This window comes from Diceros bicornis, chromosome 11, assembly GCF_020826845.1.
Source record: "Diceros bicornis minor isolate mBicDic1 chromosome 11, mDicBic1.mat.cur, whole genome shotgun sequence".
NCBI lineage: Eukaryota > Metazoa > Chordata > Mammalia > Perissodactyla > Rhinocerotidae > Diceros > Diceros bicornis.
Window position 1 is genome coordinate 69518275 of NC_080750.1, and position 15673 is coordinate 69533947.

The 15673-nt window shown below is 34.2% G+C and overlaps 1 protein-coding gene across 1 annotated transcript in view; it reads right to left on the minus strand.

Annotated features, from left to right (window-relative positions):
* Positions 1-11080: 11080 nt before the first annotated feature.
* Positions 11081-15673, minus strand: part of ADAM28 (ADAM metallopeptidase domain 28) — an 84442-nt gene continuing 79849 nt past the window's right edge. The window contains exon 23 of the mRNA XM_058549829.1: positions 11081-11188. Within this exon, the coding sequence (XP_058405812.1) occupies positions 11081-11188 (108 nt within the window). The remainder of the gene's footprint in view (positions 11189-15673) is intronic.

A 15673-nucleotide genomic window follows, 5' to 3' on the forward strand; every position in this document is an offset into this window, starting at 1 on the left:
GTATGTTATTAAAGGCAATTCTAAGGGTAGTAACATGTAAATTCCAAATATCAGTGGCTCTACACATAATATAGTTTATTTAATATACAATCAGCAGCAGGGAGCTGTGCTCCACATAGTCATTCAGAGACACAGGATAATGCCATTTTCAACATGTAACTTGCAATGTTACCATGGAAGTCAATATCCACCTGGAAGATGGAGAAAGAGAAAGAGTGGAGTGTTTCTGAAGCTAGGCTTGGAAATGATGGCATCACATTCTTGGAACTCCATTGGCCAGAACTCAGCCACATGGTTACATCTAACTGTAAGAGAGGCTAGGACAATAGATATATGATCCAGAGGAAAGGAAAATGGGTTTGGTGAACAGCTATGTCACCCAGCTTTAATTTATACTTGTTAGATACCATAAAGTTGTCATATATCAGTGATGGGTAAGAATAGAAGGCGATAGGTGAGCAATATAAAACTCAAAAGAAATATAAGTGGAAAAGCAATAAAACCATCTTTGGTGAAATAGTAGCTTTCCATCTTATGTGGGAGATATGTAGAGCAGGTGAGAAATATCCCTAAACTGGGTGCAAGGTAACTAAGTCATTGCACGTAGAGTGATATTTCAGTAATGATAGATGGTAGAGATTGAAGATGAAAGATAAGTTTGTTTGCAGGTGAATAGATATTTCAGTAAAAGGCGTGAGAGAGAGTTCAGCAGGGTTTGCCCATTCATTCAACAAATATTTAGAATTGTTTATGTTGTAGGCTTTGTATGAGGTTTTGAGGATGTGAGATTAAATACTAGAATTGTGAAGAAAATTGCACTGAACAGTAAGTGGAACAATGCATAAAGGAAAAGAAAATACAGAGTTGGGTAACAGGAGAGTATTTTGGGTATCAACCAAGGAATACTTCCAGCTGTAGTGGACTAGCTTGTATCAGACCAGTCCTCCACTAGTGATATCTTAATGAGCTAGAGAAAAAAATACATAAAATCTATTAGAAGGAATCTGAGAATAGCTAAGGCAACAAGGATGGAAAGTCCTAAATCCCAGAGAGAAAGGAAGTGCACAGAGGTGAGCTTGACACTGCCCTCAACACTCCCCTCCAGGCATTTTGCAATTCTTAGCTTCCAGCTAAGAGGTTAAGAAGTTGAGCAGAGGTCTCAGTAGGCTCACAATGCTACAAAGACAAAAATTGGAATTAAAGGTCCCCCAAGAAGGAGGTGAGTCTGAAAAATATCCCAGAATTAGCTGGGATCTATGAAAAAGACTGCACTTTATTAGTAAAGACAAATGAAAAATACTCCAGCCTTTACAAAGATTGAAAACGAGCTTCTGATTAGCTCAGTCCCAGATTGTATTAAGGTCATCTGCCTTGAGACCAACTGCCTGCCCGAAGAAAAGGTACATTCTGATAGATCTACATGGTGAAATACTAGACAGCGATGAAAGTGTACCACTTGCTACATGCAGAATCATGGAAAAACATCACATACACATTTTGAAAGAAGACAGGCTCTATGATTCTACTAAAATATATTTCCAAACCAGAGAAACTCTGTTACGATTTTAGATATTATGTAGTGGTTTCCTCTTGGAAGGAGGGACCATAGTGGCTGCAAGGCGATACGACTGAGGCTTCCAGCACACTGTTCATGCTACAGTTCTTGATTGAGGTGGTAGTCACACGGGACATACGCCTTGTGAAAACTCACTGAGCTATATCATTATAAATTTTGTATACTTTTTGAATATATATTTGTATACTATACCTCTATAAAATTTTTTAAAAAGCTGCTATATATGTGTACATACATATACATATATATATATATATATATATATCTTTGTTTTGAACAGGACATCAACAATTTAAAACATTTAATTTGGTGGAAGCTTGTTTTCTTTATTTTTAAATTGTTATTGCTACAGTCTTATTTATGCAATAAATAAAGGCTACATTTTAAAAATAGTCTCTTATGAAATCTCCATTCTTTAAAAAAACATTTCTAGGAGTCACTACACAGTTTAGGCTGCTATTATAAGAACTTTTACCACAGAAAATTATAAGTATATATGATTTCAAATTTGTGTATATATATATATATATTTTTGTGAGGAAGATCAGCCCTGAGCTAACATCCGAGCTAATCCTCCTCTTTTTGCTGAGGAAGACCGGCTCTGAGCTAACATCCATTGCCTAATCCTCCTCCTTTTTTTCCCCCAAAGCCCCAGTAGATAGTTGTACGTCATGGTTGCACATCCTTCTAGTTGCTGTATGTGGGACGCGGCCTCAGCATGGCTGGAGAAGCGGTGCGTCGGTGTGCGCCCGGGATCCGAACCCGGGCCGCCAGTAGCGGAGTGCGCACACTTAACAGCCAAGCTACGGGGCTGGCCCCTCAAATTTGTATATTTTAACCATGATTTATTCCTGGAACATAATGATTTAACATAATGATTTAACCTGTCCCTAAGATTAGCATGTCTGATAAGACAAACATTAATTTCAAGAAAGAGATATATTAAATCCTGCCAGCATGTTTCATCAGTTGAATATTCCTATAAACTATTCTGCAATTGCAATATAAGAAGGCTAAATGTGTATTTCACTTTCCTTGGGAAAGTATTTGTAACTAATAAAAAGCAATGCAGTCAAAGACAAGAAAAATAGTAAGAAAAAAGAAACACTAGAAAAACCTACTAGCACCTAATCATATTTGAGATTTGAGCTTTTATAGAAGCTACTATACTATTACCATACACAGTGATCAATTTTTCTTATTGAATATCACGTAAAGAGAATTGGATTAATTACAATACATACTTGGTTTATAACACATTCATATAAATTCACATTTTAAATAAATTAAGCCCAATTTTAAAAAAATTAAGATTTAGTTTGTTAATTATTCATTTTCAATCATTAAGTACCTGAGAATAACAGAAGTTATAGGCTTTGACAACAGCCTACATCTAACCAGTATCCATTTAATCCACAAATTTGCCTTCCTTCTCAATTTAAATTAAACATGGTCTTGAATTCTGTGTTCATCATTTCTTTCCTTTTCTTTTTTCAATAATCTTACTGAATCTATATATGGCTCTACTTATCTATTGCTGTATAACAAATTACCCTAAAACCTTAGTGGTTTATTATTATTATTATATCTCATGGTTCTATAGGTCAGGAATTTAGACAGGGTGCAGCTTATCTCTACGTCCTGACTTCTGGAGTTTCAGCTGAACCGACTCAAATGGGTAGGGGCTGGCCAGAAACAGTCCCTCCCTCTCTCTCTCTCTCTCTCTCTCTCTCTCTCCTCTCTCTCTCTCTCTCTCTCTCTCTCTGTCTATCTCTGTCTCTCTCTCTCCTCTCTCTCTCTCCTCTCTCTCTCTCTCTCTCTTTCTCTCGCACGCTCTCTCTCTGAGGTTAGTTTTGCCTTCTGCACAGCATGGGAGCCTTAGAGTAGTCAGACTTCTATCATGGTGGCTCGGAACTCCAGGGAATCAAAGCAAAAGCTGTGAGTTCTCTTAAAGGCTAGGCCTAAAAATGGCTCAGCATCACTTCAGCCATGCTTTCTCGGCCAGGCCACCAAGATACAAGAAGAGAAACAGGCCCGGCTCTTGATCAGAAGAGTGTGAAAAATTATGCATCACTCTTACTCTGCCATACCCTTCCACATACTTTTTAGAATCATTTTGAAATTAAAAAAAAAAAAAAAACTTCTGGGAATTTTATTGAAATTTTACTGAAGATATAGATCAAGATTTGGATATAGATAAATTTAAAACATTAAGTTTTCCTATCTAAGATCATGATATCTCTCTCCATTTGTTTAGTAACTGCTTTATTATATCTAAAAAATTTATAGTTTTCTCTGTGGAAGTTTTTAACATCTTTCAGATTTATTGCTAGTTGCTTGGCACTGTTGTAAAAGTACTCTATTTTAGTAACTTTAGATAATTTTGTTGATATTTCTTGCTTTGTTTTTCCATATTTTTATGCAACTGTTTCAGCAACATTTTTATAAAGATATAATTAACTCATGGAATTATCTTGGTAACTTTGTTAGAAATCAGTTGACCTATGTGTAGGTCTATCTGCCTTTTTCTTCACCGATGCTTCACTGCCATGATAACCGTAGCTTTATTTTTTAAAAAACAAGAACAAAATTACCGCTCAAATCAAGTAATATGAATACTCCAACTTTCTTCTTTTACAAGTTTGTTTTGGCTCTTCTAGGTCTTTTATATTTCTATATAAATTTTGGAGTCAACCTATCAATTTCTATAAAAAAGCTTAGTGAGGTTTTGATTGGAATTGCTTTGAACCAATGGATCAAACTGGTGATAACTGATATGCTAACTTTGTCGAGTATTATAATGCAGAAACACACATATTTCTCCATTGACTTGGGCCTTTTTAAAAATTTCTTTCATTAATGTTTTGTAGTTTTCAAAATGGAAGATTTGGATAAATTTCATTAAATATATTTCTAAACATTTTTGGCTTTTTGGCAGTATTGTAATGAAATTTAGTTGTTTTTTTTTTTTATTGATGTTTTAATGGTTTCTAACATTGTGAAATTTTGGGTGGTACATTTTTGTTTGTCCATCACCATATATATGACTCCCTTCACCCCTTGTGCCCACCCCCCACCCCCACTGCCCCTGGTAACCACAATCCAGTTTTCTCTGTCCATGTGTTGGTTTATATTCCACATATGAGTGAGATCATACAGTGTTTGTCTTTCTCTTTCTGGCTTATTTCACTTAACATAATATGCTCCAGGCCCATCCATGTTGTTGCAAATGGGACGATTTTGTCTTTTTTTTATGGCTGAGTAGTATTCCATTATATATATATACCACATTTTCTTAATCCAATTGTCAGTCGAGGGACACTTAGGTTGCTTCCACTTCTTGGCTATGGTGAACAATGCTGCAATGAACATAGGGGTGCATAAGCCTCTTTGGATTGTTGATTTCAGGTTCGTTGGATAGATTCCCAGTAGTGGGATGGCTGGATCATAGGGCATCTCTATTTTTAATTCTTTGAGGAATCTCCATACCGTTTTCCATAGAGGCTGCACCAATTTGCATTTGCACCAGCTGTGTATGAGAGTTCCCATTTCTCCACATCCTCTCCAACATTTGTTGTTTTTTGTCTTGGTGATTATAGCCATTCTAATGGGCGTGAGGTGATATCTTAGTGTTGTTTTGATTTGCATTTCCCTGATGATTAATGATGTTGAGCATCTTTTCATGTGCCTCTTGGCCATCTGTATATCTTCCTTGGAGAAGTGTCTGTTCATTTCCTCTGCCCATTTTTTGATCGTGTTGTTTGTTTTTTTGTTGTTCAGTTGTGTGAGTTCTTTATATATTATGGAGATCAACCCCTTTTCAGATGTATGTTTTGCAAATATTCTCTCCCAGCTGGTTGGTTGTCTGTTCATCTTGATTCTGGTTTCATTTGTCTTATAAAAGCTCTTTAATCTGATAAAGTCCCACTTGTTTATTTTTTCTTTAGTTTCCCTAGTCTGGGTAGGCATGTCATCCGAAAAGATTCCTTTAAAACCAATGTCAAATAGTGTGTTGCCTATATTTTCTTCTATGAGTTTTATAGTTTCAGGTCTCACCTTCAGGTCTTTGATCCATTTTGAGTTAATTTTTGTGAATGGCGATAGCACATGGTCCACTTTCATTCTTTTGCATGTGGCTGTCCAGTTTTCCCAACACCATTTATTGAAGAGACTTTCCTTTCTCCATTGCATGTTCTTAGCACCTTTGTCGAAAATTAGCTGTCCGTATATGTGAGGTTTTATTTCTGGGCTTTCAATTCTGTTCCATTGATCTGTGTGTCTGTTTTTGTACCAGTACCATGCTGGTTTGATTACTATTGCTTTGTAGTATGTTTTGAAGTCAGGGATTGTGACGCCTCCTGATTTGTCCTTTTTTCTTAGGATTTCTTTAGCTACTCGGGGTCTTTTGTTGCCCCATATACACTTTAGTATTCTTTTTTCTATTTCTGTGAAGAATGTCATTGGGATTCTGATTGGGATTGCATTGAATCTGTAGATTGCTTTAGGTAATATAGACATTTTAACTATGTTTATTCTTTCAATCCACGTGCATGGGGTATCTTTTCATTTCTTTATGTCATCACGGATTTCTTTCAATAATGTCTTGTAGTTCTCCTTGTATAGGTCCTTCACCTCCTTGGTAAGATTTATTCCTAGGTATTTTATTCTTTTTGATGCAATTGTAAATGGTATTATCTTTTTGAGCTCTCTTTCTGTTAGTTCATTATTAGCATACAGAAATGCAACTGATTTTTGAGATTGATTTTGTACCCTGCAACTTTGCTGTAGTTGTTGATTGTTTCTAATAGTTTTCCAACAGATTCTTTAGGGTTTTCTATATATACAATCATGTCATCTGCAAATAGTGCGAGTTTCACTTCTTCGTTACCTATTTGGATTCCTTTTGTTTTTAAATTTCATCATTATTTGTTACTAGCATATAAAAATACAACTAATGTTTATATATGCATTATATATACATTCATATGTATATGAAGAAGTTGGTTTGTAGGTTCTATAAGGTTTTCTATATAAACAATCATGTTGTCTATAAAAAACAACAGTTCTACCCCTTTCTAAAATATATACTCCCTCTCTCTTTTCTCTTGCCTTATAGACTGGTAGGACCACTAGAACAAATATTTATGTCAAAAGTTCAAAATTTAGCCAGTAAATATGTTACTATTTGTAAGTTTTATTTAGATGCCCTTTTACAGATTGAGAAGTTTCCTTTCTATCTCTAATTTGTTAAGAGTTGTCATCATGAAAAATGTTTGATTTTGTCACATACCCTTTTGGAATTTATCGAGGTGGTTCTACAGTTTTTCTTTTTTATTCTGTCAATAAAGTAAATTATATTACTTGATATTTGAATAACTCAATCTTGCATTGTTGGGATAAACCCCACTTAGTTATGATGTAATATTACCTTTACATAGTGCTACTTTCAATTTGCTACAATCTTGTTAGGGAGTTTAGCAGCCGTGTATATTAGAGATATTTTCCTGCAATTTTCTTTTTTTGTAATGTCTTTTTAAGATTGTGATATAATAACACTATGCTTACCTTTTAAATGAGCCCTGTAGAAGTTCCTATTCCTAAAAGAATTTCTTTAGAATACTGTTAATGTAAAGAGTAATTTCTTCCTTAATTTTGGATAGAATTTACCAGTAAAGCCACGTGAGCAAGCATTTTCTTTGTGAGAAGGTTTTTAATTAAAAATTCAATTTTTAAATAGATATAGGGAAATGCAGAATTTCTGGAGTCAGTTCCAGTGTGTTTTTTAATTTAATTTTTTTTTTGAGATAACTGTAGTTTCACATGAAGTTATAAGAAATAATACAGAGAGATCCCGTGTACCTTTACCCATTTTCCCCAATGGTAATATCTTGAAAAACCCTACTACAATACCACAACCAGGATTATGACATCAATACTGTCAAGATACAGAACATTTTCATCACCATAAGAATCTCTCCTGTTGTCTTTTTATAGCCACACCCACTTCCCACCCACCCCTCCACCCTCCTTAACTCCTGACAACCACAAATCTGTACTCATTTCTATAAGTTTGTCATTTCAAGAATTTTTTTTGTAAGAATAATCATACAGTATGAAACATTTGGGGATTTTTTTTTTTCACTCAGCATAATTTTATAGAGATTCATCCAATGCTGTGTGTATAAATAGTTAATTCTATTTTATTCTTGATTGGTATTCCATGGTATGGATGTAACACGGTTTGTTTAGTAACTCACTCATTGAAAGGCATCTACATCTTCCTAATTTGGGCTACTACAAATAAAGCTGCTATAAACATTCGTGTAATGTTTTTGTGTGACATAATTTTTCATTTCTCTGGGATAAATGCTCAAAAGTGCAATTTGCTGGGTCATATGTTAGTTGCATTTCTAGTTTTTTAAGAAACTCTCAAACCATTTTCCAGAGTGCCTGTACCATTTTACCTTCCCACCACCAATGTATGAACGATCCAGCTTCTCTGCATCTTTGCTTTTGGTCTTGTCACTATTTTTAATTTTAGCCATTCTGACAGGAGTGTAGTGATTTTTTATTGTGGTTTAAATTTGATTATGATTTTGAACATATTTTCATGTACTTATTTGCTATCTGTGTATCTTTTTCAGTGAAATGTCTCTTTACATCTTTTTTCCATGTTCTAATTAGATTATTTTTACTGTTGCATTGTGAGTCTTTATATATTCTAGATACTAGTCCTTTGTTGGATATGTGGTTTGCAAATATTTTCTCCAAGTGTGTGGCTTGTCATTTCATCTTTCTAACAAGGCTTTTTACAGAGCTAAAGTTTTTAATTTTAATAAAGTCTATTTTATCAATTTTCACTTTTATGGATTGCATTTTTGGTGTCAAGTCTAAGAACACTTTGTCTAGCTCTAGATCCCAAACATTTTCTTCTATGTATTTTTCTCAATGTTTATAGTTTTGTATTTTATATTTAAGACTGAGATCCATTTTGAGTTAATTTTTCTATAAGTGACGAAGCTTAGGGTGAGGTTCCTTTTTTTGCCTATGGATGTCTGCTTGCTCTAGCACCATTTGTTGAAGAGGCTACCATTCCTCTGTTGAAATGCTTTTGCCCCTTTGTCTAAATCAGTTGGGCATGTTTGTGTGGGGTATTTCCAAGTTGTCTATTTGATTCATTTATCTATGTGTCTATCCATCCATCAATCTTTAAAATATAAATTACTATAGCTATACAACATGTCTTGAAATCAGGTAAATTGATTCTTCTCACTTTATTTTTCCTTGTCAAGATTGTTTTAGCTATACTAGTTCCTGTGCCTTTCGTTATAAATTTTAGAGTAATCTTGTCTGTATACAGAAAAATCCTGATGAGATATTCATAGGAATTTTGTTGAACCTACGTATCAGCTTGCGAAGAATTGACATCATTACTATGTTGTCTTCCAAACCATGAACATGGTAGGCCTCCTCGTTTACTTAAATCTTCTTTGATGTATTTCATCAGCATTTTTAAATTTTCAGCATATAAGTTCTATACATGTTTTGTTAGATTTACATGAATATTTTTTAAAAAAACTGTAAATGGTATTGTATTTTTAATTTGTTTCCTTTGGTAATATAGAGAAATACAATTTATTTTTATATGTTTATGTTGTATCCTGCAAACTTGTTAAATGCGCTTATTAGTTTTAGGATTGTTTTGTAGATTCCTTGAGATCTTCTATATAGACCATCATGTCATCTGCAAATAGAGAAGGTTTTATTTTATGTTTTTTGATCTATTTTTTTTCCTGTACTTGCCTTGTTGCATTGGCTAGAACTTCTAGCACACTGTTGAATAAGAGTGGTGAGAGCAGATAATCTTGCCTCATTCCCAATTTTAGGAGGAAACATTGAGTTTCTCATCACTAAATATAACGTTATATCATTAAACATATTTTTTTTTTTGCAGAAGCTTTTTATGAGGTTTAGGAAGTTCCTTTCTATTCCTTTTTTTCTGAGTTTTTATCATGAATTGCTGTCAAATTTTTTCTCCATTGATTGATATGATCGTGTGATGTTTCTCCTTTAGTCTATTAATGTCATGGTTGATTGATTTTCAAGTATTGACTCAGTCTTGGATTCTTGGAATAAACCCCACTTTGTCCTGGTGTATAATTCTTCTTGTATATTGCTGAGTTATATTTGCTATTATTTTGTTAAGAATTTTTGTGTCCACATTTGTGGGGAATATTGGTCTGTAGTTTACTTTTTTGGGACTGTCTTTGACTAGTTTTGATTTCAGAGGAATACAAGCTTCATAAAATACATTGGGACGTGTTCCCTTCTCTTCCACATAAGAGATTATATACATTGGTGTTATAATTTTTGCTTTACATGACAAACATAATTTAGAAAACTCAAAACAAGGATAGTTTGTTGTACCTACTCATATTTTTGCTGTTTCTTTCTTCCTGATGTTTCTCCATTCCTTCTTTCATAGTTTCCTGTCTGTTTAGAGAATTTCCTTTAGTCATTCCTTTAGAGTAGGTCTGCTGGTGAAAAATCTTTGTAGTTTTTCTTCATCTGTGTATGTCTTGATTTCCCCTTCATTGCTTAATGATATTTTCACGAAATGTAGGATTCTGTATTGACAGTTCTTTTCTTTCAGTCATTGTTTCTAACAAGAACTCTCTATCATTTGAATTACTGCTTTAAAATCTTTGTTAGATAGTTCTATAATCTCTGTCATCTCAGTATTGTCATCTATATTGTTTATTTCATTCAGCTTGAGACACCCCTTGTTCTTGGTATGATGAGTAATTTCTTATTAAAACTTGGGTTTTGGGGATGTTATGCTTCGAAATTCTAGATATTATTTAAACTTTCTTCTTCTGACATCACTCTGGCAGGAGAACGGGAACACTGACTCGTTACCTCCCAGTACAGGTGGAAATCCACATTCTCCACTCAGTCTCCATTGAAACCTAAACGTGAGAGTGTTTCTCATTACTGCTGGGTAGGAGTGAGGGTTCTGGCTCCCCAGTAGGTCTCCATTGACACTTCCATTTCTGGAGGGGTAGGAGCACCTTGTTACTGCTTTCCACAGGGCCTCCATTGACCCTCAGTTAGGGAAGGTGGCCTTGTTACACCTGGGAGGTGATGAAAATCTGGACTCGCCACTAAATCTCTTCTGACAACCCCCCAGCAGTGAGTGAGAAGGGAGTACGTCATTATTGCCATGTAAGAGTATAAGTCAAGGCTCTCTACCTCATTTCCACTGAGACCAAGGGGAAGGGGGCTTTCATGCTCATTACCACCTCGTGAGAATGAAAGGCCCAGGCTTCACTTAGCCTTGTTTGACGTCACCCCAGTATGGGGGTCGGGGGGCTTGGAACAGCCTACCAGGTGTGGAATTCTAGACTCTCCATTCAGACTTTGCTGGTGTAATAGGAGTGCACACACAAATATTTCTGTAGTGTTTGGCTGGAGTAGAGCATTGTTTAGAAGTTTTATGTGTTGCTAGCCTGTCTTGTTCCTGGTCCTTTGGCTAAAGTGAACAGACTTGTTGGGATTTTTCTTGTCTGTGTCCATTGACACTTCCAGGTTGACGGCTTCTTCAGCTCCAATCTGGGCAAAAAAGAAAAACCCAGGGACCTCACCACTGTATCCTTCCTTGTATCTCAAGGTTCTAGAAATTCTATTGTCTCTCCATCTTTCAGAGTCTTATTATGTTTATTATACATACTTCATATAAGGTTCTCAGTTGTATTTCATGTGAGAAATAGAGAAAAGTACATCCATCCATCTTCTCAATTAAATTGTTTTTAAAGGAATTTTTTAATTTTATCTAAGCTGCTGAATTTTTGCCATAAAATTTTCATACTACTTTGTTATTATCCTTTTAATGTGTAAAGGATCTGTTGTGATATCATCTCTCTCATTCCTGATATTGGTAATTTCTACTTTCTCTTTATACTAAATGGGCTTTGGTAAAGATTTATCAATCTAATTTTTCTTTTCAAATATTAAAATTATGGCTTTGTTAATTTCCTTTATTGTTTTTCTGTGTGCATCACTTCATTTATCCTTATTTAATTTTAATTTATTTATTTTTATTATCTGAAGTTATTGATTTCAAACTTCTAACATAAGCCTCAGGAAGCTATACATTCCCCAGCACTACCCAACAAATTTTTCTCTCTTTTATTTCATTATCCTTCAGTTAAAGTATCTCCTAATTTCATTTTTTTCCCTAGTTCATGAGATTTTGAAGTGTGTCGCTTAATACCCAAATATTTGGAGCTTTCCAAAATATCCTATTTTAATGGAATTCTAATATATTTCTGTTGTGTTCCGGGAAATTTTTTGTAACGTTTCAACCATCTGAAATATATAAGACACATTGATCAGTATATTATCTATGTTAGTGAAGGGTCCATGTTCTCTTAAAAATTATGTATTTTCTGTGGTTATGAACATAGTACTCTTTATAGGTCATACTAGTTGCCTAGTCGATAGTGTTGTTCAAATCTTCTATAATTGTACTGTTAACATCTTTCCTGGTTATTCTATCAATTTCTGAGACAGGTATGTTAAATCACCTACCATGATTGTGGATTTACCTCTTTTCCCTTAACATTTATCAGTTTGTGTTTCATGTACTTTTAAGCTTTATTACTAGGTGCATAACATTTGACATTATTATGTCTCCATGATGAAGGTCCCTCTTTACTCCCAGCTGTATTTCTTGTATAAAATCTACTTTTTCTGATATTTATATAGCCACACTAGCTTTCTTATAAAGAGTGTTTGCATGGTATACCTTTTTACATTCAGTTCTAACTTAATAGTAACATTATGTTGAATACATGTTTCTTGGAATTTAAACTAAACTTTTAAAAATCTTTCTGGAAAATTTTCTCTATTTGATGTCTACAATTCACTGATTTGTTCCTCAATTCTATCCATTCTACTATTCATTCTATTTTATTCTGTATTTCAACTATTAAGTTTTGTAAGCCTAATATTTTTCCTTGGTTCCTTTTTTTATGTTTTCTTGTTCTCGTTTCATATTTGGAATATCTTCCCTTATGCTTGTTAATACGTCTATTATTAGTTTGGGCCCTCTCTTCTAATATTTCTGCTTAGGTTCTTTTATTTGAGGTGTTTTGCCCATTTATATTATATGTGATTATTGATATGGCAGGGAGAGTATGCTATTTTGCTGTTTCCTTTCTCTTTTTTTGCATTTGTTTTTTATTCCTTTGTTTTCTCATTCTTGCCTTCTTTTGGTTATTCAATTTTTTTTTTAGTATCACATTTTAATTCTTGTATTTGGATTTTTGGCTAGATCTCTTTGTAATACTTTTTAAGGTATTTTTCTTATTGTTTGATGCATAAATCTATATAATTACTTTAAGTCTAGCTTAATAATTATATTGTCCAGATCACCTATATACTCTTCCTAATTTTTTATCTATTTGAACTATTCGTAATCAAGAGGGAGATATTAAAATCTCTTACAATGAAGGCAAATTTATCACTTTCCTCTTGTGGTTCTATAAATTTATTAGGTGTTTAGATGTGTAAAATACTACATTTTACTTTGAAAATTGTATCTTTTAAAATTGTGCAATAACTGTCTTTGATCCTTACCCTCTCCATCTCTAATAATGCTTTTTGCCATTAAGGATGTATTTTCTGATAATTAGATGCCTACCCCAGCTTTCTTTTCATTTATATGTGTGTAATATTTCTATTGTTATCTTCTAATTTTGCATGAAATTATATTTTACATATGTCAGTTGTGAACAATGTATATATATATTTTATTTTTATCCAGTCTGCCAATCTTTCTCTCTTAACCTGTAAGCTTAGTTTATTTATAGTTACTGTTAATATTGGTATTTTTTTGTTTCTCTTTTTCTGTCTTTTCAAATCCTTTCTTACTTTTGAAATAATTGGTATCTATTTCTCCTCAGGATAAGACAAGAATTCACCAGGTTCTCATATTCTTTGCTCTCTCCCAAGCCTTACATTGTACTGATATTATCTACATCTATACTGTCCAAAAAGTGGTTACTAGCCACATGTGGCTATTAAAATTAACTTTAGTTAAAATTAAATACAATTTAAACATTTAGTCCCTCAGTCACAGAAACCATATTTCAAAAGCTCAGCAGCCATGTGGCTCGTGGCTGCAATATTGCAGAGTGAAGATGTAAAATGTTCTATTGTAACAGAAAGTCCTATTGGAGAAAACTTATCTAGACTTTCAAATTAGGGTAATTATGGATATGCTTTCTTTCTTTTTTTGGCTATAATTATTTCACTTTAGGATACATAAATTTTATCCATATTTGATATGCTTCATATATCTCTTGTGGTACATTCTGGATTGTCTTTCCTCTTATTTACTAATTTATCCAAAAGACTTTTCAAATGGGTCTTTCTGTAGCTAAATTTCTGTAACCCTTGATGCCTGAGAATATTTTGTAATAGAATCCTTATAATTAAATGGAAGTTTAGTTGGATATAAGATCCTAGTTCTAGATCCTTTTCCTTGAATACTTCAAAAACTCTATTGCATTTTCTTCTTGAATCCATTACTGCTGTTCGAAAATTGGAGGTCACTGAGAATCTTGGGTTTTTTCTATGTGAAATGCTGTTTCTCTTGGAATCATTCAATTTTCTCTTTGTTTTTATGTTCCTAAATTTGTCATAATGTTGCTAGGGGCAATGTTTTTCTTTTGTGTTTGTTCCTCTCTCTCCCTCTTCTTCGATGCTTCTTGGCTGTTCTCATACTGAGCTCTTTTCTCTTCATTAAGTCTGGAAAATTCATCTCCATTGTTCAAGTATTTCCTTATCTCTACTTTTTTGATATCTCTTTTTCTGGGATTTCTATTATTTGGATCTTAACATTTCTACTTCTATTCTCCATAATTTTTGGCTTTACCTTTTTTTAAAAATGTGTTGTTGACAGGTGCAGCCTGGTGGTGTAGCGATTAAATTCATGCACTCCGCTTTGGTGCTATGGGATTTGCAGGTCCGGATCCTTGGTGTGGACCTACGCACGACTCATCAAGCTATGTTGTGGTGGCATCCCATATATAAAATAGAGGAAGATGGGCACAGATGTTAGCTCAGGGCTGATCTTCCTCATAAAAAATTTTCTTTGTTATTTTTTAGTTATTTCTGGAAAATTTTCTCTCATCTCTGCAATTTACTGATTTGTTCCTCAATTCTATCCATTCTACTGTTCACTCAATCTATTTTATTTTGTATTTTAACTATTAAGTTTTTTATGCTTAATATTTTTCTTCGAACCCTTTTTTTGTGTTTTCTTCTTCTTGTTTCATATTTGGAATATCTTCCCTTATGCCTATTAATATGTTTATTATTGTTGGCCCCTCTCTTCTAATATTTCTGCTTAGATTGGAATCTGTAATCCAACACACCGTTATTCCTTGGAAATGTTTGTGTTCCCTAATATGCTGGTTTTTGGTCAGCTACCCCATTTTTACATGATACTCTTGCTTATTCTTTTAAGCAATGCATATAGAGAAGAGCAGCTTCAGATGTTGTCAGCTGGAAAACCTTAGGGAGTGGAGCGTTGATGAGTCTTCTGTAGGACAGAAAACTTCAGACACCAGAAAACCAGTCAATTACATGGCACTCACAGACAGCTCTCAGGTCAGATCCTCACCTTTTCCCCTAGAGAAGCAGCATTAAGAAGAGACGCTCCTTGGATTTTACTTCCCTTGTCAGTTTAGAGGGTGTGTGCTGAGAAAGCAATTGTCAGAAAATAGTCTTATTTCCACTGGCTTCACACTGCCCAGGATTTCTCTATTGTTCTGATTTTATCCCGAGTCCACCAGAACTAGTCCCAGTCACTGCAGCTACACAGATAGCACTGTGTGTCCAAGGCAAAGCTGGCAAGCACCCAGAGAAGCACAACCACACATTCTACTGCTCTTTTAGCCTCCTACAGACTTACGAAGCTGCCTCCTGTTCCAATCCAAAATCACACACAGAAATGTGAAAATGAATCCACTCCTACTTTCACATTCTCTAGGGGATTATTCTTCTAGTTTTCTTAAGTTCTTGTGGGAC